This window comes from Hirundo rustica, chromosome 2 (assembly GCF_015227805.2).
Source record: "Hirundo rustica isolate bHirRus1 chromosome 2, bHirRus1.pri.v3, whole genome shotgun sequence".
Lineage (NCBI taxonomy): Eukaryota > Metazoa > Chordata > Aves > Passeriformes > Hirundinidae > Hirundo > Hirundo rustica.
Genome location: NC_053451.1, coordinates 47,099,374 through 47,126,078, shown reverse-complemented (window position 1 = coordinate 47,126,078; position 26,705 = coordinate 47,099,374). Strand labels below are relative to the sequence as shown.

At 39.1% G+C, this 26,705-nt stretch overlaps 1 protein-coding gene across 7 annotated transcripts in view; it reads left to right on the top strand.

Annotated features, from left to right (window-relative positions):
• ATP8A2 (ATPase phospholipid transporting 8A2) overlaps positions 1 to 26,705 on the top strand; it is a 315,186-nt gene that overhangs the window by 36,462 nt on the left and 252,019 nt on the right. For 6 of the 7 annotated variants that reach the window (XM_040057228.1, XM_040057232.2, XM_040057229.2 and 3 more), the window contains 9 exons: positions 11,821 to 11,920; positions 12,521 to 12,619; positions 13,450 to 13,495; positions 17,696 to 17,736; positions 19,566 to 19,639; positions 22,728 to 22,797; positions 24,190 to 24,317; positions 25,317 to 25,428; positions 25,947 to 26,112. In XM_040057228.1, the coding sequence (XP_039913162.1) occupies positions 11,821 to 11,920; positions 12,521 to 12,619; positions 13,450 to 13,495; positions 17,696 to 17,736; positions 19,566 to 19,639; positions 22,728 to 22,797; positions 24,190 to 24,317; positions 25,317 to 25,428; positions 25,947 to 26,112 (836 nt within the window). Of the gene's footprint in view, positions 1 to 11,820; positions 11,921 to 12,520; positions 12,620 to 13,449; positions 13,496 to 17,695; positions 17,737 to 19,565; positions 19,640 to 22,727; positions 22,798 to 24,189; positions 24,318 to 25,316; positions 25,429 to 25,946; positions 26,113 to 26,705 lie in introns of those variants that run through there. The other variant, XM_058419528.1, reaches the window with a different exon arrangement.

The window sequence follows — 26,705 nt, the reverse complement described above, 5'->3', positions numbered from 1 at the left end:
ATCAAAAATGTATAGAATAGAAAGGCAGGAAAGAGAATGACTACAGAAACTACAGGCTGGCATCCCCATATGTAAAAGGCTATGGTCCACTTGTGTCTTTTAATTGAAGACTAGAGGTAGTTTTTTCTTCTGTATGGAGCCTTTTATGTAGGGTGTGTGTGTTAATACTTCTGGTGGTGTGATTAATGCTGTATTGTTAGAGTTTGGAAACACAAATAGCACAGACTGAAACACGGAATACAAGGATGTATAATGTGAGCAAGTTGTGGAGGTGCTTGCCACACTTGCCTGGGGTTGGCTGGATGAACAGATGGCTCCTGTCATGACTAAGGAGGAGCATTGTTTAGCAGGCTTCTGTTCGTTAATGCAGATGTTTGGGTTATTGTTCAAAGAACAGTTTACACAATGAGTACCTTTATGGAAAGAGAGGAGTTTTATATCCTGCTGAAGTGATAATTTCCGTTATCTGGTTTATTGTGTCTATTACCAAGGGCAAGTCTAAAAATATCTTCTGGAAGGGTGCTGGTGTTCTGGGCACCGCAGCAACTTATTTGTAGGTGGTTTTCTCCTTAACTTTGACTTGTTACATGCTTGTCTGGGAAAATCTATGGTTTAGGAGCAGTTAAAATGACACATTTTCTCAGTATCTTCCATATTCTGTGTGGGTAGCAACAGTGGAGGTTTTCTTGCTTTATTTTTCCTTGACTAATTGAGGGATGAGTTTAACAGTTTCCTGTGGCTAGACTATTTGTGCTTTCCCTGCTTTAAGAAGGAAAAGCAAGTAATAGAGGCTTGGCAAAATCTGTAGTTTAGGTTTTCCACAAGGGATTCTGTTCTGATCTGGCTAAATCTTATAGAAAAGTAGTGTGTGACTCTGCTACCAGGAACTTGTTCTTGACAGTGTTATTACTAAAGAGCAGCTGTGTCCAATTTGCTGTCTGGGAGCCATCCCCTGATAGCTGTACAAGTTTCTCAATACCTTTTTGTATCTTTGCCTCCTGACAGGCAAATTTTGAGTCACAAGGAATATTGGTATGTGAGGGGTAGGACAAAGAGCAGGTACTGTAATAGCAAAGTGGAGATACTTTCATTACCCGATTAGGAGCCTTAGCTCCTTAGTGTCATTTGGAAATTAAGTGTTCTTTATAATGATTTGCTGCTGCTTAGTAAGCAAGCTTTGATCTCTTGACTTTTAAAGGGTGGTAGACATTGCTTGTGCTCTTTCCATCCTCTGGATTAACTTTCTTCCCTCAGCCTGGTGAGACTGAAGGCAAAGGTGACCTAAGCTTGTAATGCCTGGGTAAGGAGGCCTTAGTTACTGAAGTATATTGGAGTTTCTCTTGAGGAGCTGCAATCCTCTGTTGCCCTTGGACTTTCTTACTTAAGTGTGTTCAGCTACAGAAATTCATTCAGCACTGGATTTCTCTATACTGATAGATTTGCGGATGTTTTGTCTCCCTAGGAAGCATCAGTGTACCACAGAGCAAGGTGCTGGGTAGACACCTGTATGTAAGGGCTTGTGGAAAATTAAACTGAAAATAATAAACCAGCTTGTTTTAGAATGCCTGAGTTCTCAGTCAGAACTTCTGGCAGTCATCGAGGATTCTCTGAATAACAGTGGAATTTGTGAATGTTTGTAAGAGGCTTTCTGAATTAAGGGTAGTGTGAAAAACTTGCTTAAAACAAAGCAAAATACAGTGGGATATGGAAGTGCAAAATATTGAGGAGGGTGGGTCAGTGATACGGTTTTTTGTGCAAGATGTTCTAAACATCTTGAACTGCTTGACTTTTTGTGGGTAGAGAAGCACAGGTAAAAGTGAATTCCAATGCCTGTGGAGGCATAAAGGCAAACTAAGTTTGGATAAGTTAATAAAAATGCTTAATTCTCTTGATCCCACCTCTAAGTAATATGTAGTGCTATTGCGAGAGTTAAGTGGATGGCACAGCGCACTAACACTTCCAGAAGTCTTGAAGTGTGAGGATGTAGAAAGAAGAAACATTTCTTTCCCCAGGCTCTCTGGCGTAAATCCGACTACGAGAAGGTGCAGAGAAATGGCTCACTTATTTTGTGTTCTTGGAACTTTGTAACAAACTGTTTCAAAACATAGTGCTGTGTGTTACAGACTAGATCTAGCTTGGCCCTTGATGTGTGCATATATAGGGCTGTCACTGTTGTTTATTGTACTGTAGCGGCGGGGATTACATCTGTAGATACACATCTTCTACCTGTCTTCAGTCCCCCTCTGTTCAATTTGAAAAGCTTTATGTAATGTTTTACTTTTTGGACCTTTTAATAAAAGGTAAATTATGTTCTATTTTCAGCTGAAGCATTTTCGAAGTTTTGAAATACATAAAAAATGAATAAATGTTATTACATTGTCCAGCACAGCTGTACTGCAGTAGTAAATGTTTGTTATTATGAAAGCTAACTAGTACCTGTTTTGACATATCCAGCATACGTAGCTTAAACATTTGTCTGTTTCACCAGAGCATTTCTGTGCTTTCAAGTCCAGTAAGAAATGAAACATTTATGTTGAGGAAATTTCCAGCCTCTCTGCAGAGCTCTGTGCCACTTACTGTGACATTTGTGCTCTGGAGCAACCACTCTGTGTACTGAATCCCTCCATCCTAGGAAGTGGCTGGACATGCCTGCCAGTGGGAAGTAGGGAGTAAGTTTTTTGTCCTTTGCTTCTCTACGTGACCTTTGCTTTATTAAACTGCCTTTATCTTGACCCATGATTTTTTTTCTGACGATATTTTCTGTCTCTTCTTCTGCTGAGAAGAGGAATAATAGAACAGATCAGGGAGTACCAAGTGTCCAGCCAAGGTCAGCCCGCAACAAGACGGGAAACAAGCTTCCCTAGTGCCTTGTGAGACTGAAGAAATACAGGTGGAGTATGATAGTAGAGAATTGAATGCTGTGTAATACTTCTGAGATGACCAAAGTAATGGCTTGAACACTTTTCCAAATGTATCCTTGATGAAAACTGGATATTTTACTTGAAGTTAGAATGTTCTATCAATTTTGTTTCTGTGTTAATATGGTTCCTGGATGTTTCATAGTAATACAAGAAACTACTCTGGTATCAATGGCTTGTTCTGAATGTATGATAGTACTGTAATAGGAATTTCTTCCAGTGCATTTAGTTAAAATCACCATTGAAGTAATTTGAGCCCCTCACTTGTTGTGTGTGTTAATGTTGATGCAAAAGAAGTTGGTTTATTAGTCTGCGAGGACTAAGCGTGCTGAGATAACTTTAAGGGCATTAGAAATGGTCTCCAAATTTTTGAAGACAGTGGAGTTGCTTTGTAAATGTTGCTCTAAGTAATATTCTTCTATTTCAGGCCTGGTAGTGCATCCTGGTGCAGATCTGACTGGTTCAGTCTCAGTTTGTGGCTTGAGTGGGAGGTTGGACAGTGCAGCAGTCAGGAAGTGCAAAATTCAACTTGTTTGTTTTTAATGAATCTAAAAGCCTTGTTCAGAAGTTTCTTATCAAAACAGATTTTGGTGGATTGATGTCTTAGGGTGGTCCCAAAAGTTGCATTATAAATCCAGAAAATCCTCAGCTCAGAAACTTGTCTTCCACACAGGCAAAAAATAAATTCTGTTAGAAAAGATAATGAGCATAAAGTCTTCAGTGTTGACTTTTAAACTGTACAGGGTCCTAAAACTCAAGTGAACTGGTGAGAATCAATTTCTTGTTTTATGAGGCAGAAGCACTTTCCTTGGGGAATTTAGTCCTGAAGACTGTAATGAGGTTTTTAGTGGGATCACAAGTCCTGTATTAGACTACTTATTATCTGTGGTCCCAAACTGTCCCATCAGTGTTTGCAGGATGCTTGCTGGTTGCAAAACCGTAGGCAGGATCTTTATTCTTCCTTTTATTTCAGGTGTGTTGCATTAAATGAAGCCAAGTGCATTATTGGCTTGTGTGTAGGTACTGTGGAAGTCAGTTGTGATTTAGATGTGTTAATGCTTTTTAAATGTGTGGGGAGGTTCTCAGTGGTGAAACAGGAGTTGCTGGTATCACTAACCAATTAGTATTGACCCTTGTAACCTGAGCAGTGTTCTCTGTGAAATGTGGTTGAAAATGTGGATTGTAGTCTGCTATGTGCAATGAATTTCCCTGCACTTAGTGGTATAGCCCAGCATTCATCTTGTACCAAACTGTACCTGTGTTCTTTAGGTAAAAATGCCTCTATTTCTGTTCAGTTTGTTCTTCGTGGAGTTCAGGCACTGGCCATTTGTTTTATTGTGTTTGTATTAGATTTGAAATCCTCTTCTGTTGTCATGTGAGCAGATTGCTTGCCTGACTGCAGAACAGCATTTTGAAATTCTGCAAAGAAGAGATGTATTATTATAATTTGAATGGTACAAGTCTAAACGTGTTAAACTAATCCTCTAACTCTTTTTAGTTTAGGTAGATAGTGTTTTTAAGTGAAGAAAAATACTTAGTTTAACATACTTTTTTAAATAAGCAAAAACTTGTTTCCTGCAGTGCAGCTGTTGCTGATACTGCAATCTACCACAAAGAAAAAGGCTTGGGTACAGCTATAGAGTGATTCTTTTTGCCATTAAATTTCATTAATGTACCTGTTACTGTATGCCTGGTGTCATGTATAGAGATTATACTAGTGTATTTGATGCTGCTGCATCGTTGGCCTTGGGCTATTCCTAGGGCAAGAACCCCTGGACAGTTAAATTGTTGAATTTTGCCCAGATGAAATGTCTGGATGAAACAAACCACAGATGTGGTTTTTCTAGTGCCCTTCCACCTGCTGCATGCTGAAGTCTCTGGTATCCTGAAATTGTTCTGGTGGTTTCTGGCATGATGAATTTCATAAATCAGCCATAGCAACACAGCAGGTGCTTTAAACTGGGTCCCTTTTTTCTTTTTAGATTGCTGTGACTGCTAGTGGTCTGCAGAAAAAAGTAGAAGAGAAGAAATTATCTCAAGTGGACCTAAGTAGAATTTAAGAAGTGCAAAGACTGCATTCTGCATAGTTTCTGGGGGTTGTGAAGATAATTATTTTTCTCTCAAGACTGACTAAATATTAATTTCTTCTTCTCTCTGCTTGTCACTAAAATGAACACTGCTTAAGTTGTGGTGACACTTAGAGTTAAAAATTGGCTTTAAAACTGAAGCTAGCCCTCTGGCTTTTAGACAGCTAGCTAGCTTATGTGACTTGTTTGATATGGTTTTTTAGTCATCTTCATATCAATGCTGTGTGTTTAAGTGGAGGCTGTTCTGTGTTTGCACGGTAACTAGATGTGGTACTAAACTTACTAATTAGATAGTAGAATTTTGAGGTTAACTGTGCTGGTCAGCTGTTTTAATTGAGTTGTACTTGCTGGCAGGGCTACTGCCAAGCAAGGGTGTAATACTGTAGTGATGACCTCACAGGCATGCTGAAACAATATCATGCCTTGAGAGCTTTTAGTCCTGTTTCTAAACAGTCTTTGTTTAAGGTGTTTGTTACTGAAAAACAGCCAGGAATCTGTTCCCTTTTTGTAGGGATTTCATGAATAGAGAACTCATGGAAAGGCCTCTTCTGTTTGCATGCTTTAGGAAAAGCCTCCAGGGTACTGGGTTTTTGGAGCAGAAGCGCTCTTGCTTCTATTAAATGTGACACGTGGTCTGGCTTTCATGTTAAACCGAGCGTAAGCAGTTGTGGCAGTGCCTACTCTATAGTAGGACTGCACTACTGTAGGAGACTTTCCTAGTGGACATAGTATTTGCTTAGGTAATTAACATCAATCACATTAGTTGTTGCAGTCTTTTACTGCTTAGGCATGGCAGTGGGGTTACTGATACCGGGGCAGCTTGGAATAAGGTACTTCAGGTGAGATGTTCTAAAAAATCCTTCCATGGTTGGGAAGTGATCCTAATGAGCTAGAAAGTAATGGGATTGTTGTGCTTCAGTGGGCAGGAGTTCATAGTGTGTTTTCATGTCCTTTTGTTTTAGTGGTGGTCTGTGTAAGGATAGGAGCTGAATTTGAAGCCCTTGAAGATAAACTTGTTGCTGATGCAGCTTTGGAGAAAGTGCAGGTAGCTCAGCCAGGCTGGGTTTGTCAGCCTGATCATCTTGCTCCTGAAATGGAGCTTGTGCACAAGGGTACATAACACTACTTGCCTGCTCAAGCAGTGGTAACCATTGAGTATTGCACTTAGCCCCCTACCTTTTTATTACATGTTGATGTAGGATGCAATGCTCAGGATGCACATGACTAGAAAATAGTGATGTAAGAATGATGTGCAATGTCTGTGCTAATTTAGGTTTTCTCTTGTGTAAAACACTCCTCAGCATTAATGGCTGGTTGTCTAGCTGACAGCTATCTGCTTTTTTTTCTTTTCCTTACTTTATGTACGAGACCTTGAATTTAACTTGAATAAACTGTTTTTCTGAAGACTTTTGTTTTCTTATTGCATAAAGCAAGTTCTAATGGAACTTGACCTGCAGGGAAATTAGTGGGCTGTGTTTATATGTCCTGACTCTTTTAAACTTGCATGAAACGATTTTCCTCTAAATCATATGATTTGAGGAAAGAGGGCTCAGGTGTGAAAGAGGGCTGAGATGTGATCAGTTCCACCTGTAACAAACAAGGGGAAGAACAAGTTTTCCAAACAGTAGTGCCTTAGTTGCTTCTGGTGGGAGCCTGTGCTATAAGTGGAGAAATAAGGAAATGCAGGGAAGTGGTGAGGTGCTTGAGATAAATACTATCCCACTGATAAGTTTTCTTCATCTGGAAGCTGCTAGAATTGTTTTCAGTCAAAGTTAAAATTGATTAATTCTAATCCATTTGAATACTCTCAATCAATTTCATTGTCTGTGGGGATAATTTCAGACAATGGATTCATCTTCTACGGTTTTGCTGCGGCTTTGTCGGGGAATCTTTCAGGGTTGGATGTTTCAGTAGCTTAGTGGAAGAATGTCCCTTAAAACCATTTCATCTTTTGACAATATAGGAACTTGTATATATAAAATATCCTTGGCTTTATGGAGAAACTGTAGCAGAGTGCAGGGAAAGATGGAAACAAAATAGGCGCTTGGACTGTGGACAGTGGTTGTTCCAGAGCTGGGTGACAGATATAATGTGGTGACTATTGTTTTTTTGTTTTGCTCTGACAAGCTTTAAGCAATAATGTGTTGTAGTATTCAAGTTGCTGCACTTTTTACTATGCAGGAGCAAGTCCTACTCAGTTCTGCCCTGAGCTCAGGGTATTTATCTTGGGTATTTAAGCACCACATACCCTTTTCTTGGCTGACAGGAGCGTATGGCCATAAACAGAGCAGTGAAACCCTTTCTGGCTGGAGTCTTCCTCTGTAAGAACTGTAGTCTCAAGGATTCATCTGACTCAGTAAGGCCCTTCAATTGAATTGGGGGCTGCATTTGTTCAGGCTTCCTGTTATAAAAGCAGAAATGAATATTTAGGACCTAATTTTCAGTCAACCAATAATCATTTCATAGGCATATAAGTAATTGCTTCTTGTAAGCCCTCATGATGCATTTTTTTGGAACTTGTAAACAGTTGATTTTTTTCTCTTTAGCAAGTTTCAAGGAAGTACACCATCTTCCCTATGTGCAAGGATGTAGATGATCTTTCACTGTCATATGTGCGACTGCTGAGAACCTCGTTTGTGACACTTGGGTTTAGAACAGCCTCCTCAGTATTCCACTGAGGAATGGCAGCAGCTTGTTAATGAGGTGTTCCTATAAATGGGCATTCTCTGTACTCAATATAATAACTGAATGTTGTTTTTTCTGTTAGTATCTCTTGGAATATGTAAAGCTTGCTGCTGTGCCTGCCTCCTGCTGCAATGGTGACTGCCTGCAGGTAGCCTGTCATACTACCCCTGTACTTGAGAGCTTTAGCAGAGCCTCAGATGCTGACGTCAGTCTTGCTGTTAAGTGTCGTGTGCCTGGCAGGACCTTAGCATGCAAGCACCATTCCACTAAAGACAGTATGTGAGCTCTTCAGTCAAGGGGATCATCTTGGGTTCTCTGGGGTTTTCCTTTTCCTTCTCTGTTGCTGGGCATCTGACCTTTTGTACATGTTGATGGACACAAAGCCTGTTTGGTGAGAGAAGAGTTCAAGTCTAACATTCACTTTAATTGCCCAGCTCTTTTGCCGTGGTTCAGGTGTCTGTGCCTGGCTTTCTTAGTAATTGTTCCTGCAAATTGATGTGTGTTAAAAGTGATACTACTTCTTCAGCTTTTGGAGAGTATTTCAAGTGTGTGAACTGTGGCATGAGTAGATTTGTGTGAATGCTGTCTAGGAAAGGACAGTTTGTTGTACTTGTGATCCCTGGAAATAGGATCCCTTGTGTCTCAAGGAGGTCCTGTTTTCTTAATCATGATTCTTCATCCATGATGAAGGTGCAGTTCATCTCTGAGTTGCCATTCTAAAGGAAGGGGTGGAAGTGCTGTAGATGGCTGGCAGGAGAAGTGCAGACTGTGTTCAGCTGCATATTGCCAGCACACGTATGTGTCTCAAGGAGGTAACTGCTCTGCCTCTATTTCTGATGGCCTTTGCCTCTTCAACAATTAGTCAGTCAAGTAAAACCTGACTTTATAAAATGTTTTTGGGAAACAGGGAAAAAGGCAACAATGGGAGTGGTTGTGCAAAAGTTACTGCCTTTTAATAAATAGAGGAACTATACTGGAGAAGTGCTATTGAGTTTCTCAGTGCACTGTTTGCTACTTTTCATTTGACTGTTACTAAAATTATTAGGTAATCCTTGGTTCTTTAGTAATATGGTAATGAGTTAACGTATGTGAATAACGCTAACCTTTTGCCATTTATACAGTGCTTGCTTTCATTTGCACTGCCCTAGAAACAGTGGGGCTAGAGCCAGCTGTAGTCAGGTGTTTCCAAATTAATTTGTTTAACAGGGTTTTGTACTGTTCCTCCCGATTTGCACAGTGGTGTAACCTGAAGCATGACTTATGTGAATTAACTTGCAGGTGTAGAGGAGACATCTCTTCTAATGTTTGCACACCTGTTTAACATTTGAACTTGTGTACTTAAGTGAGATGTTCATAGTTAACAGCTGTTGCATTAGGAGAAACCAGTTTGCTGTTTGTTTTCCCCCTTGTGCTTCCTTTCTCTACCTGCCCCAACCTGTTATGTGAGCTGCAGACCTTGTATTCTTGGAGTTAACATGGCTCTGGTTGGGGCTCGTCAGAGAGCTAACCTGCCAGTTATTTATTTTCAGTGACCAAAACTGTGCTATGAGTGAGCTGACTGAAGTTTCTACCTATTAATCTGTAGATTTTAACTTTCCTGAGTTTTGATTATCTTGAAGTTGTTACACATCTATCTGTTAGGGGGAGAGCACAAGAGTTTTTTATATTATTTAAAAGTAAGTTTTGTATTTATCATTTAAAGAACTGTTCTTCAGAGCCAGGTCAATTAAATGCTCCTGCCCAGCTGAGACTGCTAGTTACTTTTTTTAAGAAGTTTTCTTTTTGAATAACATGTATCTGCTTTTTTTTTCATACTTGTGGGTGCTGTTCCTGGGCTGTATGGTAACAGCTGACTGTGCCTGCCTCTTATTAGAGCTGTGCCCATTTTCTGTGGGCATCTGTCAAGATACTTAAGTGATAGAATACATGGAGTATTAGTATGTACAAACCTCTTCCAAAGGAGCCTTATTGTGTTGGCATTAACATAATTGTTAGAGTAAGAACCATGTTTGAGCCAGCTAGCTGTGAAGTTGGTAGGTGGTAGAATGGCGTTAATAAGTGTTTCAGCTCGGTTGCAGTCAAATTCTTGTGCTCTTATAATCGTAGCAATGTGATACCTAGAGGAATACTATTCTGATATAAAACCTGCCATTGCTTGGTGTCTAATTAGTACTGCTTGCAGGGTTTGCTTCTGGGTCTAAACTGTGAACTTGATTAACCCATATTTTTAAGGTAATTCTGAGATATGTGTTTAATTATGTTCTGTATTAAAGGAAGGTTATTACACATGAGACCAAGCAAATGTGGCTTAAAAAAAACCAAAACAAAACAAAAACCACCAAAAACTTAGAGCTGGAAAGAACTAACAGCACTTGAAGAAGTGTCTTCATTTATATAAGAACTGGACTTGCTTTAAACCTGGATCTATGATTTCACTCATTTGGCTTAGTAGATATGAGCCATGATGAAGTCCAACTACTTGAAATTTCTGTAAAATATTATGTTGAGTATTTAAATACTTGATTCTGGTGAACAGTAGTAGCAATAGGAAGGGATTTGTAATTGCTTGAAGAGGAAACAAGGCAAGTTCCCAAGATAAGATGCATCTTAACTGTTTTTATAATTGTGGTGGTTTTTGTGTGGTGTTTTGTTTTTAAACTTGTCCCACTAATTCTTTAGTGTTCAAAATAGAGCCTTTTATAACAAACTGTGCCTTGTTACATCTAGTTACTATTTGATTTTTGAAAGATGTAAGTGTCTGCTTAGATAACTTGGAGTTGAGGATGGGGTAGATAAGAGGGGAAAAGAGGTGGTTAAAGCAGTAAGCTGGAAAATGTAGTTCTCTAACCTTGTCCACGCAGAGGTAGGAGAACCCTGCTGAACTTGGCTGCTTGTGGATCAAGTTAGTAAGAGTTTTATACATGACAGTAGCCCATTGTGAAAGGCAGATCATTTAGCTAAAGCTTTTGATTATCCTAGTCCTTTATGATTTCTGAATAGCAGTGCCATGCATTTCAGTTGTTCTGGAAGGCTTTTTGGTGGAGAGAGAGGACTGGACTTAATGAAGAGGTGGTCTTGGCACTGCTAAGAAATGTCAGTAAAACAGGAAGTGGGAAACAATTTTTCTTTATTTTCTTGAAAGCCGAGTATCTTAGTGTTCCCAGTTTCTTGGAAATACGAGACTTCTTTAAAACAAACAAAACAACCCAAACCGGAACGAAGCACAAACAACAACAAAAAAAACCCGAAATGAAACCAAAACCACAGCACCCAAACAAAATGATGCCTGAAAATTCCCATCATTGCTTGTTGGGTCTTTGCAAGGCATACTGAGCTGCAGGTGCTCAGTTGTTAAAATTCCAACTCATGCTGATGGCCAGTAGTTCAGTAGGTGAAGATTCTATGCCAATGGTTTAATAATTATCATGTCAACCTTTGACACTTTTTTCCTGAAGTTGTACTTGTGCCCATTATGGATTTGATGTGAAGATGACAGGAAATTACATAGGTGATTAAGCTAGTTAATGTAATATGTTTTTGTTTAAAGGCAGAAGAAATAGTAGTTATAATTCAGTTATATATATATTAGTTACAGTATTTTTATATATATGTATAAAATAGGAAAAAAGCCAAAAAACATTAATCTAAAAAAAGTGTGTATTGTTCTAGAGGATTATTCATAGGTGAGCATACATAATTCTGAAGTAGGAAATGAGGCATTTTAAAAATACATTGCAAGATTTCTAATTTCTCTCATTCACTTCTGCCTCCCCTAATGTTTAAATTCCGTGTTTTAGTGAGAGGTAAGCCCCTGATCAGGTGCTTGGAACTGAAATGAAAGCTTGCCTTTTTCACAGTGCTGAAGTTTGGATGGATGGTAAATTGTCTGATAGTTCATCCGATAGCAGAGGTACCAGTGATAGAAGTGGGCCAGAGAGCCTTCTGGGTCTGTGTGATACCTCTTCTGTGGTATGGCTCCTCATCATAACCAAAGCAACTGCTTTCTCCATATTCTAAACATGTCTTTGTTGTCTTTGAACTTCTTTCTGACACTGGATTTAGACTTCTTGGTCATGATCCTCACCTGGTATTTTGATAAAGTACTAAGATGAACATCTTTTACCCTGCAGCACAGCCAAGTACAGCGTGGTGACATTTCTACCTCGATTCCTGTATGAGCAGATAAGAAAAGCTGCAAATGCATTCTTCCTCTTCATTGCCTTACTGCAGGTATTGTTTTATTGCTTTGTCTTGTTTATAAAATGAAATGGTAATGCAGTACAAGTTATTTCTGTTGTTAGGCTTAACTGCAAAGCAATTATTAAACTTATTTTAATAGCAATATGAATGAGGTATGTTATTGCTAATTGAAATTGGAAGACAACTTAGAGGCTTCTTTCAATGCAGTTTGTAAAGTCAAGCTTTTATTCTTAAGAAGTAAAATTAAGTGGTGTCATGAACATGGAGCTATTTACCATTGTGAGAAAAGAATGTGTGACTTTCTTGTGAAACTTCTGCTTAGTTAGTCCAGATTACCACCGCTTCCATGTAAATGATATAATTTGTATAACTTTCTTGTAAAGAGAAGAGAAATAGAAAAAAGGCACATACAACAACAGTATCTTCTGACTTTGTTTTTGTTTCTTCAAACCTACCTAGACTGTAGGCTAGTTTGCCTACTGCAATTGGATATCTGTGAGGCACAAATCACACAGTACATCAGATAATTTTGTGTTCTCTCTTCTGAGAACTTTGCATAAAATTCTGAATGTACTAGAAATTAATTTTAAATACGAGTATAAAATGTGTCTCTTCTCCTTCTGTTCACAGCAAATTCCAGATGTCTCTCCAACAGGAAGATATACCACCTTGGTGCCATTGCTATTTATTTTAACGGTTGCTGGCATCAAAGAAATCATAGAAGATTATGTGAGTATTATTATGGGGAAGGCTGTGCTAAACACCAAATGTCTCAAAAAAAGCTATAAAATGCCATAAATCCGTGCATCTCTGAAGTCTCTTGAGTCGTTGCTCAACAGCAGCAAAATACTGTTTTGACTTTCAAAGTGCTTGACTAGAATTTCTGTACCACACTGAAATAAGTATTTTCATTATAGTTGGTGAACAAGAAATCAGGACATTTGTGCCTCCGTCTTCCAACTTATGCTTTTAATTCTTTTATTAGAAAGACATTGTAGAGTCCTGACAAATATGTGGCCTTTTTAGATGGTCTTGAAAAAGGGAGTTAAGGGGGAGGCAAACAACTTAAGGACAGAGAAAGACTGTTTTGGGGGGAATCTGCACTAACTCGCTTGTATGCTTTACATCAGAATGAGGTCTTTCTGCCTTTCTGCTTTGCAAGGTACTGATGAGTGAAATAATTTGGATGTCAGTATAAGCCACAGCATGTGGAATTTGAAGTATATCTGCCACGTAAATCTCATGGTCCTTATTGTTCGTTTTGTTTTTCTTCAAAAAACACCAGCTTTGGAGACACTTTTTTACCACTGATAAAGGTTTAAGCCTGACTTCCAACATAGAGACTTTCACTTTGAAGATTATAATTGTACTTCTTATGCTATTTTACAAACCATTTGGATTTAGATGATCTGTGACTTTTAAAAAACCCATAAAAAACCCATAAAGGCAAAAAGGACCCAATGTATCATCTTGCGGTTTATCATATTTTTAGCTCTAATGGTTCTGGAATTTGTGAGGAAGTGTAATGAGGTGTAATGAAATGTTTTGTTTCCTTACAGAAAAGGCATAAGGCAGACAGTGCAGTGAATAAAAAGAAAACAGTAGGTAAGCCTAAACAGTCTATGAGTATTTAAAATGCAAATAGTGGATGCTTAGTTTTGAGCAATGCTATTGATTTAACTGTCATGACAGTGAGCAATGCGTATCTTGTGCACCAGATACTCATCTGTAATTTAGGATTTTACTTTGCCAGAGGTTTCAGACTGATGATTGATGGCCTGACACTTAAGGGTGAGGCATTGGGAGGATTATTAGAGTTTATAAGTTCATGTAATTTCAAGGTTGTCCAAAGTTACATTGTTCTCAGCTCCTCCAAGAAAACCAAGCAATTTTTTCACCAACAAACTCCATCCTGATTATTCTAACACCAAACAACGAAACATCCAGAACTAAAAAAGCCAACAACCCCCTGGAACGTTAAAAGCTGCTGTCAGAAGAATTTAAAATCATTTTTGCAAATGCTGCTGCCCTTTAAATATAATAAGTCTGGGGATTTTTTAGCTTTGCTTTCCTGACATGTCAGTGAAAGAGAATTTAACACTGATATCCACTGAATGCCTATATTTATCCCTAAGGTATGGACAGTACTTGTCACTGTGTGCCTGAAGACATCACTGTCATTTTCTTCACCCCCGCTTAACCGCAAACCTGTGCAGAAAATAGGAAGAGCTTGTCAATGGAAGCTGTGATTATCCTGGGCTGTAGTCAAGGCAGCTCCATGTTCCCATGTTGGACAGCTCCACTTCTGCTCCTCAGTGCAAATGTGCAGGAGAAATGGGGAACACAGGGTCTTGAACTCTGAGTAGAGCACCTTCTTCCCAAGCAGAAGTACCTGAAGTGTCAAAAAGCTAGAGGAACACTTAAAGAAACACAGGGAAGTGAGCAACCTGCTAGCTCCATGCTTCAGATAGTCCTACAAACATTATGCCTGTATTTTTCACTGAGTTTGGTGCTTGAAAATTTGGGTTGATCGTTAAGGTTGTATATTAATACATATCCGAAGACACTGCTTTATCACCTCTCCTAGGCAATGTCTCTGTGCGAGTCCTGGAAGACGTTTGAGTGCAAGAACACTGTATTAATCATAAGCAATTGGCAATTAAGTAGCTGTAGCCCACCAGGCCTTGTTACAGGTAATATGAAAGATGGCCCTTTCAGAGGTCGCAGAGGCAGTTACAATTCATTTGCAGGTAGAGAACTTGTGCCAACAAACACTTCAAGGGATGTTTGTCACAGTAATTGTGGAGAGGCAACCTTAAAGAACACAAGGTGTTCTAATGGAGCTAAGTGGAACTTAGCACTTGAAAAATTATTTGAGGGGTTTTTTTTTACCTTTGAATACCCTAAATAAATTTTCAATCTGATACTTAAAACTGTATCCTCCTACTTCTTGAGAGGAAGGCTAAAGAGGCTTGTTTTTGAGACACATATTACCAGAATGAGAAGATACCTTTAGGTTCAGAGTGGGATTAATATGAAATAAATTTAGGTTCTCTGTGTGCCTTTAGGTTACTCTTATAGCTGAGTGGTGTCTAATCAGTGCATTCAGTGTGGAGAGCATTTGAGCTCACTGAGAAGCAGATGCCTGCTGTCTGCTTGGCTGTGTCCTGAGCTCCACTGCCTGCAATGCCTGGTTGCTTACTGCAGCAGCAGTCATGTTAGGCTTTGCATTTATCTTCTGTAGTTTTTTAGAGCAGTAGTGTACCTTCAAAGTGCCTTTCCTGTATTAAATTTACCATAAAATCATCAGTTTGCTTTGCAGAGTGGCTTTAGTATTGTAGGAGTTAAATTCCCTTTGGAGCAAACTAAAATTGAAGTTTTGCCCCAGGTGAGCACTGAACATTTGCATTAGAAGCTGGAGTGTGTTTAGGCTCTGAGCCAGTGATGGCTTCACATGATGTCTGGGGTGATGACGTTAAATCTAGGGACCAGACTCCATATAATTCCAAGTGCAAACCCCTGAGCAGCGTATTGTATAGATATAGAGAGCTCAGTAATAATTGTTCTAATGTATTGACCCTCCCATTGTCAAATAATAGAATAAGTAATGAGCATTTAATATTGCATGGGATGAGCTCAAGTATTAGACAAGCACCAGGCAAACAAACTCTGAAACAAGAGTGATGGGAGAATGTTTGCCCTTCAGGAGCCTCACTTCAAATGGCCTTGCATGGCTGGATTTGAGTGACAGCATTAAGTCCTAGATCTAAAACTGGATTTTGGTTTTGGAAAGCCCAAGATAGAAGGTTAATATTGAAACTCTTTTTGAATTGAAGCAGTCTTTTCAGGAAGTCGTCCTTTGTTACTTTGTTACTTTACTTTAAGTACCTTTTGACAACGAATAATTCATCAATTTTACCTTACTATAAATATTCTAGAGAGTACATGTCCTCTTCTGTCCTTTGGAGTACTCCTATAAAACTGGGTTAGGCAGAGTAGGAGGTGTGAAACAGCAACCCCAAGATTTCTGAACTCTTTTATGTCTGATGGAAGTTTTCTCTTTAGGCTGTGGGATTATGAGTTTAAAAGGAAATAGTTCAGTAATAGAACAGTAAGAAGATAGCTTCAGTAACTTGCTTGGCTATTTAATTTTCATCTGTAATTTTATTTCAGTAAGCATTGCAAGTGAAATTGTTTTCTGAAATAAACTGCCTATTAGACCAAGTCTGTAGCACTTGAAGCTGCAAAATACCTTTGTGGGTGAGCATACAACAATGTCAATGGAATGTTTACTGAAACATCTTCAAAACTTTCTGGTGGAATAGGGAGCAGTCTGAACCATGGCACAGTTGCTGAGTGTTGCAATTCTGCGCTGAAGGTCTGAATTTTGAGTCAAGGCCACAGGTATTTGGCTTTTCCCTTGAAATTCTGGATTCAGGCCTTCTCCTAAGTTCTGAACTAAGCAGGGCTCAATTCAAGAGCACTGCACGTAGGGGATGGAAGGGGTGCACCAAAACTGTTCTTCCCCTAAACTACTGTACTTGTTTGGTTGAAAGCTCAGCTGTTTTTAGATACATCACTGGCAGTTCTTTTGTTGCTGCCCACCCAGTTTTTGTTTAATAGTTTAGTTCACTGCAGTCCATTCACTACAATAATAATTACCAGGATTCAGTGCTTTAGTGTGTGTGGCCATAGAACAGGAGTCAAGAGACGAACTTATTCTACTTGATCTATTCTGACAAGTCTTGCATTTGTTTGTGGAGTGGCCTGTCCTGGGCAGGATGGTCAAGGCTGCGTTCAGCAGAATTTTCTTCTGACACTGTGGTACTATTTTCAAATGAGCCACATATATGAAATGCATAGAGCTGAGGAGAAGGTTGTTTGTATTCAAAGTAAGGGACTGACCTCTTCAACTTTGACCTGTTGTACACTGTACTTTGTGAACACCTTTGAAAGCTGGCTGCAGCTGCTTTCAGTGAAGGTGAACTTGCTGTGCTCAGACCTGGATTGGACTGGTTTACTCAGCCGTAGTTGGGCATATTTGACCTTATTGTTTTGGCTGGAGTAGTATTAAGTATGTGTAGAATCACCTAGAGGAGGTGCTTGGGTGGAAAGGCATGCTGCAGGGTAAATGACTAATGAATGTGTTAAGATGGCAGTGTGGGATTGGAGCCCTACAGAAACCAAGGTCTGTTTTAGTACCTTGTTTTATTTTTCTTGTTTCAATGTGAACTTAAGCAGTAAAGATTCTCCTTCTGGCAAAGCTGATTGTTGCTTTTTGGTAGGGCTTTGAGCCTGCTTGGCAATTAAGACTCAGATTTATATGAGCCATGGGTAATGGTAGTGAAGTTGGGTGTGCCAGAGTCAAAATATTATGAATAAAATGCAAGGAAAAAGATGAGAAGTGAAAATTCTGTGGTAAATCATACACAGAGTAAAGGTGCTTCCTGATACTGATTGACAGTGGGCAGTAATGCCTTTTGTTTTAAGGAAGGTCATTTCCCAAACAAGGAACAATGTTGCCCATCTGCATGTTATTATGAAGTGATGCCATGAAGAAATCAGGCGACCAACTGTTGTCTGGCGGGTGATAAAGATTATACAAATATGAAGGGCAGATTCTTCCTCTTTCTTGGATTCACATGTCTACAGCTGTGAACAAAAGGAAGTTCCAGCTTCTGAAAAATGTATTTCTGATTTTTGTGTTGGTTCCTATTGTGTTTGCTACTGCTGATACAGTTGTTTTGAAATTTGTCTGAATTATGGCTATTTATTCTGTAATCTAACTTTAAGCTTTCTTTACAGTTCTAAGAAATGGGATGTGGCAGAACATTATGTGGAAAGAGGTGAGTAAAACCTGAGCATGGGAGGGAGGGAAAACAAGTTTTCAAGAATTACTCTTGCCAGAATTAATTAGGATGCTTAGAATTAATGTACACTCCATGAGAATTCTCTGTCACTTGGGGTGGGGGGTTGGGAAGGATCCTTTCTGTCCCAGCAGTCAAAATTGCCCTGAGCAAGGCACCTGAGTACCCATTTTTAAATCCTGGTACTGTGTTACAGTCAAATGCTAATGAACTGTTGTGTTTTTGCGTGTGCAGTTAATAGGTAAACTGTACACAGTATTTTGTTTTTAGTCTGCATAGAAGAGTAATTTTCACTGCAATGCTGTACCTTTCCTGCAAGTCTAACAGAGACTTACTTTGATGCCTGTGCTATGAAGTCCCTGGGCTTTGAGACTAATTAGGAAGCGGCTTGCTCAAGTAAGAAGCACAAGCCCTGCTGCTGCCCGAGGCACTTGGGAGCCATGTTCTGTGAAGCCCTTGGCCAGGGTCTGGTGAGCTTTAATTTCTAAGACCTGGAAGTTGCTGAAATGCCTTAGGATGTATCGATCTAGTTGTGGCTCTTAAGGCTTTTTAAAGGATAAAATTAGCCCTCTCATCTAGTAATTGAGGAAAAAGTACACCCTTTTAAAACCTCTGAGGAATGAGATCAGTCCCAAGACACCTAAAAGTAATCCTGCTGAAGTGGTAGGCTATGGTAGAAGCTGAAGATTGCCAGGGATTCTAATGGCTAATATAGGTTCCTGTTTATGCTGTTCCAAGTCCTATTTTTGTAGAAAGGACAGTGAATTGAAAGAATAAGGTCAAGCCTGGAATCTGGGATTTTATACCCTTAGGCACTTCTTGAACTGACCTGTGTCTGTAACTGCAGGTTGTCCAGGCTTGCCTTTATTGTTAAGGAATAACAGTTCTGTATTATCCACCTTGATCACTTTAAGGCGGGCCTCTGACTTTTATTTTCCTTGTGCTGAAAGTGGTAGGGGATTTATTTTTACTAGTGTCTGAGTAAAACTAATGAATCTGCTTGTTCAAACATACCATCTGTTTCCATTTTTATAAATCATTATCTTTAAAGTATTTTAAGCCCGTTTCAGACTCTCAGTGGTGCATTGGCATTAAGTAGCCTCATGCTTATCAGACAAACCTGGTTTACTGTTTTGAAAGTGCTGCTTGACTCTTTTTAGAATGAGAGCCCCATGCATGTGGGACTAACTCAAGGTGCTGGAAAGTTTTAGGCCTGTGTAGGAGGAGACAGTGTTCCAGAATTCAGAACTCCGTATATCTCAGAGAAGGACAGGATTATGTTGTGGATCCATAGAGATGATAGTCTTTCACACTTGCTAGTGACTAGTACAAGGAGTGCATCTGAGGAGAATTAAGGGAAAATGATTGTGATGATTGGGTAGGTAAGAAATACAGATAAAGAATTGAAGAAGACTCTTGACACTTAATGAGGGTAAAGTTTAAAGATTACTTTTTTACTAGGGAGAAAAATAAGACTAAAGAAAATGCCTGAATTTGGATAATGGCAGAATTATAGAAAAAAGTAATGTTTGTTAAATATAAACCACGGAAGTTCACAATTTTTAATTGAGTATATCTGCCTTTTTTTTTCTCTATGGAATTGTTTACTTTGCATTCAGAAAAGGGAAAGCTTTGGTATTTCCAAACTTGCAGTGAAAAGTACTCTGACTTTCAGAAACACTGTCTCTAGCTGTTCTGTGCATGATGCTGTTCTTCTGACTGGGTGAAAGAAAATAACAAACTAACATTCCAGACCAGCGAACTGTTTGTTTTTCTTTTCCATGCTACTGTACTCCTGACCACCACAGGTAGCAGTAGGCGATATTGTGAAGGTCACCAATGGGCAGCATCTTCCAGCAGACATGATCATAATATCTACCAGGTATCCTGAATGGGTGTGGAAGTGATGTGTCTGATGAACTGAGGTGCAGAGGACTTCAATCTCTGTATTTGCTATTAATAAAACCAGGCATCAGATAGCACTAATTCTATTCCACATCTAAAATCAAATTTCAACAATGACAAAACATGGCTTTATTAGGCTTTGATTCATGTATCATTGTGGATAGGCTCTTCTAAAACGAGGTGTTTTCAAAACTTAACTTTATGGATTGCAGGTGCATAATACTCTGTATTGCTGAGTTTGTTGAGAGCCTGAAGATGAGCTTCATGCAGTCAGTGGTTCTATGGCCTTCTTCCGCTTAAATAAAGAAGCTTAAGTTTTCTTCCAATTAGTTCCGCTGAATATTCAACGTATTTTTCTGTGCTCCCCCAGGAAGATTTCTTTCAAACAGTAAATCTGAAAGGCTAGCTCTGTTGGCCTCAAATGACAAAATAGCTTTTGGACTTCATTTGTTCACTACTTCTCTTGGATACAGCATGTGTATGGCCCATCTCTGCATGGTAGCAAGGGTAACCTGTTGACTCCTGCTTGGTTTAGTTTCAAATATGGGACAACTTCCTAATGCCCCCTAGGACACACCTGGCCCTCCTGGCTGCCAGGACACTGCTGACTCATGTTGAACTTGACACTGGCCAGGACCCCCAGGCCCCTTTCTGTGCAGCTGCTCTCCCTCATCTCACTCTCCAGTCTGTGCACACATCCAGGGTTGCCTCGTCCCAGGTGGAGAATCCAGCACTTGCCTTTGTTGAACTTCATATGGTTGGTGGTTGCCCAGCCCTCCCATTTGTCAAAGTCTCATAGTTCCTAAAAGCATTTGAATGGTACTTGACTGCTAGTCTAGGTTCTAGATCACGTAGAACAACTTGAGGCTGAATCAAGACCACAGTTTGCTTAGATGGATGAGGCCTGTTTGTCAAGAGACAACAGCCCAGCTCCTGTTCTTAAAAATGCTTCTAAAAGCCAAACCTTATCACCTCTGTAATTACCTCCTGTGTGTGTGCTTTTCAGTGGTGACTGCAGTTTGCTGTGGTCTATAGGTTGCAGTTCTCTTACATGATCCAACACTAAAGGAACTTGTTTTTCAAGCTTCTGTATTTTCTGCTCCATCCTTTTTGTCTCTGCTGTTCCTGGGAGGTTTCAGTTTTTTCTAAGCTATATGCAGAAGCTTAATCTTTTTGAATTACCGCACAATGAGGGATAGCGGTACCTTCATTCCATGGTATACAATGTTGTATTTTTTAAACCAAGCCCCAAACCTTAAATAAGCAGTTGTCAACTTAATATGCAGTTAGGCTGAACTTGGACATAAGTAATTTTCTTTTTCAGCGTTGAAGAATATACTTTAGAACTTCTTTAATGTATTATACTAAAAATCCCTTCTGACTTATTTCTTGACTGTGTGGGCCAGCTTTTTATCCTACATTATTCTACTAACCTGCTGTCATTGATAACCACATAATAATTGGAGAATTTAACCCAAAGCATGTTGATTTGGGAGAAGCTTTGCTTGAAATAAATAGCAATTTCTATGGCAGTTCTGCTTTATGATTGGTATTATTCCCACAATTCCTTTAAATGTCAATACTAAGTGTCCTCAGTTCACCAGAAAGCTCTGCATGTTCTGAAGGGGGTGGGTTCTTTTGCTTGTATATATTGATTTTCTGTGTCTGAGATAATTGTCAGAGGTAAAACCAACAGTTGTTTTTATCTTAACTCTCTTTTCTTGTACAGCAAAAAAGCGACATTAAATTCTACATAAACAATTAATTAACATGAACAAAATATATTTTAATTCAAACACAACTTTGCATGGAAACACGTCCACATTTCTCATTTCCGGAGTTTATACATTTCTGTGGCAATTAGAGGAATTGTATTGCAAAAGGTCTCCCTCATGAGCTACCTGTTTCAGTTGTAGTAGATAAGGTGTTTGACAGAGGTAAAATTGGAATCAAGCTGGACTCTAATCAGTGTCTTTCTTGGGTTCAGATTCAGATTGCTTGTGTAGGAGGAGACAAAGTATAGACTCAACCTTTTGTTCTTTTCAAAGCAAAATTAATTGGAGAGAATAAACTGGCTTCTTACTGTGTTATAAATGTACCCGTCCATTTCTTAATAATTGTTGTGCTAAGGAGCTTATATTACTGACAGTTCTGCTGATTGGGTACATTTACTGTTAGAGCAATTGGTTACTTTGGAAAAAAAAATTAACCATTTATCAAGAGTATGAGAAGTGATATGCTGAAGAAGCACTTGCTTGAATCCAGATGGAAAACTGATACTCCTTAGCAGCCTGAGAAGACAGTTGGCAGAAAAATAGTTTTGATGGTGTCATACAGAGGTTTTGAGTCTTGAGTGGTATGTCAGGAAAAGATCTGGTAAATGTACCCATCCTTATCACAGGTACTACCTGTGCAGAACTCCTCTGCTAGATGTAGATAAGAGCTTGACTAATAGAAAATTCACTTCTAGGAGGAAGACTTTTGTCCCTGTTGGTAAGGGCAGAAACATATCTGGAAGATGCAGGTTACAGCCCTCAATCCCAACAACCCTTTTCCTCATGCTCAAAAAACCCCTGTTGTTTAGCAGTGACTTTGGATGTGCTTCCCATAGGCCCTCAACTTTAAGGTGCCCTTGCAGACATGATTTTGTGTGTTGAGTTCACAGACAGAATTCAATAGCAGAGAGCATTGCTGTCTTCATCCAAGTATATTCCACTTTTATACTGTTCAATACTTGCTATTTCATCCATAACTCTTGAAATTGGAAGCAGTTGAATGGATTGCAATTCAAAGTAATCCCCTTCAGGTATCTAAGTTTATCATGACTTGTTAAATTCATACTAATCTTTGATTTAGACTTGTCTTTCTCAGTTATTTGTTGTGTGATCGTATCCAAAGACGTCTCTGTTAAATATCTACTTTCAGCTTTCATAGTTGTATACCACCAGTATTGTTTTCTGTCTTCTGCAGTGCATTGAAGAAGTCTGTTGAGGACTGTATTAGTGCAAAAGTAGTGTACAAAAAAGTACTGAGTTCTAATGTTGAAAATCTTACACTCCTTACAGTGAACCACAAGCCATGTGCTATATTGAAACAGCTAACCTCGATGGGGAGACGAATCTTAAAATACGACAGGTAAAACAAACTGAATTTTTTTTTTTTTTTTCTTTTAGGTATTTAATATTAGTTATGAAGTAGCATCTAGCTAACAATACATGTGCTTTTTTGTTGTTCTTTTAAAAAGCATCTTTCTTCAAGTAGCTGTAATGGGCCTTTTCAACAGTTATAAACCCAAACAGTAATGCATCATGTACAAGTGTAAGGAGCTAACCTGGAGCAAATATTTTAAGCCACAGAGACAAATCAAACAGACCTTGGATGTGTTTTGCTGGAGGTCTAGTTAGTGAAATTTAAGTGCTGTACATAGAAGGAAAGATCAGCTGTGCTTCTGATGAGAGTTGTAGTTTCTCTTGTCACAAGTACTATTTTATGAGCATTATGCAGTGGCAGAAGCTGAAAGGGATCTTTATATGTATAAGTTAATTTGTTATCTCTTTGTGGTAAGCCGAAGAATTTATTTGGATCATTCTAGTTTTGTTGAAGAGGTACTGTTGATTATAGTGCTTAGAAATAGTTAGGAATCTTTGGCTTTTTTCATAAAAAAAGTATTCAGATTAGGGTTTTGAAACACAGATAATTTGTTTTTAAAAAGCTATGTTTGCTCCTTCTTTACTACATTTGTAAAGATGTGATTTACTGTTCCAGATCAGTCTACTGAGTCAGATCTTGAGCTCTTGTAAGGTTTTATTTGCTTCAGGACATGCTTAAAATACAAAAACACGGCCTTGCTCTGGCTTGCAGTGTTGCAGTCAAATTCTGGCAAAAGAGACACAAAATGGATTCCTCTTTTAATAGAAAGGCAGTGGGGTGCTGTGCATGCACTCAGATGTAGAGTGCCAATGCTTTAGGTTGCAGTTGCATGACAGGCTGATCATTAATCTTGAGCAGGCTCAGAGCATATTGGCTGCGGTGGCCTAAGATAGACTACACTTTAGAGTCACCATATTTAGCAGCCATAACACATCAATGCAGCTATACTTCGAGAAAAAAGCCGGTCTGTTTACACTGCATTTCTCCTACTTCCTCCTGCACATATCCGACTTTGTGTTTTGTGGTTGTTACTTTCCTCTTGGTTAAAGGGAGATCATGTAGGTAATGTAAATATCTGTGTAGAGAGTTTCAGTCTTGTTAGTAGGCTCGTCCATAATGACACTTCCTTGTAGGAAAGAGTTATTGAATATAAAAAAAAAACCCAAAAAATCAACCCAAAGCATAACAAGAACCACCCCCAAAAAGCAACAACAAAATAAGCCCCACCAAATCAAAACAGGACCCTGACTAACAAATCTCTACAGGTTTAATCACATTTTGGTTTGTAGATGTTAAAAGGAAGCATCATTTTCCTCGGTTGCTTTCTAATAACAGTTTTTGTTAAGAATCTCAATCAATTTGAATTGTTCTATGCAGGGTTTGTCTCAAACTGCTAGTCTCCAGTCCAGGGAAGAATTGATGAAAGTGTCTGGAAGGATAGAATGTGAAGGACCAAACCGCCATCTCTACGATTTCACTGGAAACTTGCGCTTGGATGGTCAAAGGTACTGACAACAAAGCCATAAATTCATTTGGTTAGGAAAAATGCTTCCTCTGTTCTTTTAGTCTGTAACTCTGAGCACGTGCATGTTTTTGTTGGGGAAGAGGAGGGTAATAATTAATATTTATTAATCAGAGCATCTGCCAGTATTAAGATAACACAACTCTGTCTTTGTATAGAGCCTTCTGCTTGTTATGGGAATATTGATTTCTTTGTAATTAATGGTGATATTTTATTAAAAGGTACATGTAAAGAGAAGGAATTAAGGAAATGGTTGGAGGTTTTAGGGTGTTCTTGTTACACAAGATACACAGAGGAAATGGGACTCTTTCCCTTTCAAAAAGAGCTAAAGGCTGCACCAAGGTCAGGTTTGTAGAGCAAAGTGATCTCAGAACCTAGAGGCCTTGTCAGTTTGGCTTTGATTTCTACAAGACTTGAAAGAAAAGTATGTAGTTCTAGTACTCAAGTTCACAGATTGTGAAAGGTTGGTAGGAATGTTTTATTTGGTTGTACCTGTTTTTCTTCACTGAATATATGTTCCTCGGGCAGCTTGGTGCAAGAATAGCCAATGATCACTTGTATCCTACTTGGAAGTCATGTGATTAATACAGGCTTTCTCAAATGCTAGTTTAATGGTGTATATGATATAGGGTGATTGAAATGGATGGTCTCTTTGCGTGTTCAATGCTTCTCTGTCCATAATGTGAGAGAGAATGTACTAGTCAAGGTCAAGTGCGGAATAAGCTTATTTATGGTTGCCATGTAAGTTCTTAAGTTTTGGATAACTGGAGCAGCTTTGCCCTACTGTGCTTTAGCAGGAATTAGACTTTCGGTGCTTTTTTGATTTGTGTGGACAATCTAAGCTCATTATATTGCTATTACATTCTTCTCTTGTTGTTTGGGGTTGTTTTTATTATTAACTGGGGAGTACGGCTAGGAGTAGAACTATTTTCTTTAAAGTGTTACCAAGAGCTGAAAGATCCATGAACTTCTTCCTTTGCAGCCCAGTTCCTGTTGGTCCAGACCAGATCTTGCTGAGAGGTGCACAACTGAGAAACACTCAGTGGGTCTTGGGTATTGTTGTGTATACAGGACATGATACAAAACTCATGCAGGTAAAGATTTTAAGGGCATTAAGGGTACGTTTTGATAGAAGTTGGTCATCTTTCCTGTGTTGTTGTTGTCATTGACTTGATTTTCTGAAGTGGTTTGACTCGTTATAGTTGTTGAGGGCCTGGAGGCCTTGAGGAATACAGGGGTCTGTTGTACTCCAGTTTGCGTATGCACGTGTGAAGTGAAAGCAAATCAATATGTAAGGAGAACTAACTTACATCTTATTTATCTGGTAGCTGGATGACATTTAAAACTGAGGCTTAACAGCTGAGGACATAGTAATAATTATGGAGATAATTAGATTTAGACAACAGTCCTGTATTGCCTTAATGTCAGGGAGCGCCTGGAGAGACCAGCAACATGTATATTTTGATCACTGCTGCTTGGCCATCAGTGGGATGGACAGCAGGTGCTCTAATGGACTTTGAAATTAAAGACTGGCTTTGCTTCTGCATTTTTCTCTTGTAAAACCCATTGCCAGGTTTGGTGGTTTTTTTTTTTTTTTCCTGCTGCTGTTTAGAATTCAACCAAAGCACCTCTGAAGAGATCAAATGTGGAGAAAGTGACCAACATGCAGATCCTGGTTTTGTTCTGTATTCTCCTGGTAATGGCCCTTGTGAGTTCTGTAGGTGCCTTATTATGGAACAGAACACACGGCGAAGTCGTCTGGTACCTTGGCTCCAACAGTGAGTATGCAGGCACTGAGCCAGTGATGTATCAGACTCTAGGGCCAGCCAGGTTCTTACCTTCACTGAATTAATGCATAAAATAGGAAATAAACCCCCCAAAATCCCACATCTTGCTAGTTTTTAGATGACTTGATATTTTGGATTTTTTGAGAATGTGCTGACATAAGTGAACTTCCCAGTGAGGCTTCTAAAGGTTAGGTAAATATCACTGGGATAGCACCTAAGGAGCAGGGCAGGAAGAGAAAAGGGGCAAGAGTTACTCTTGGATATCTGGTGTTCACTTCTTTCATCTCTGTGGAGATACCACACAGAAGTTTTTTTCTCAGGGGGGGTCATGTACTACTGTCTTAAGTGTGTCTGGCTGTATTTGACTGCAGGATGGGGAGTATCAGTCTGATGCTGACTTCAGCTTTATACTTCTATACAAATGCAAAGTATTTATCTTGACTTCAGTCAGAAACGCTGATCTGGTCTTTTAAGAGAAAATTGAAATGTTAAATGTCACAATTCTTATTTATTGGGTAAAGTTTCTGTCTTTAGCTTCTCTTACTTTGTTGTGAGAAAACGGATCTCTCGGCATGGTTACTTTA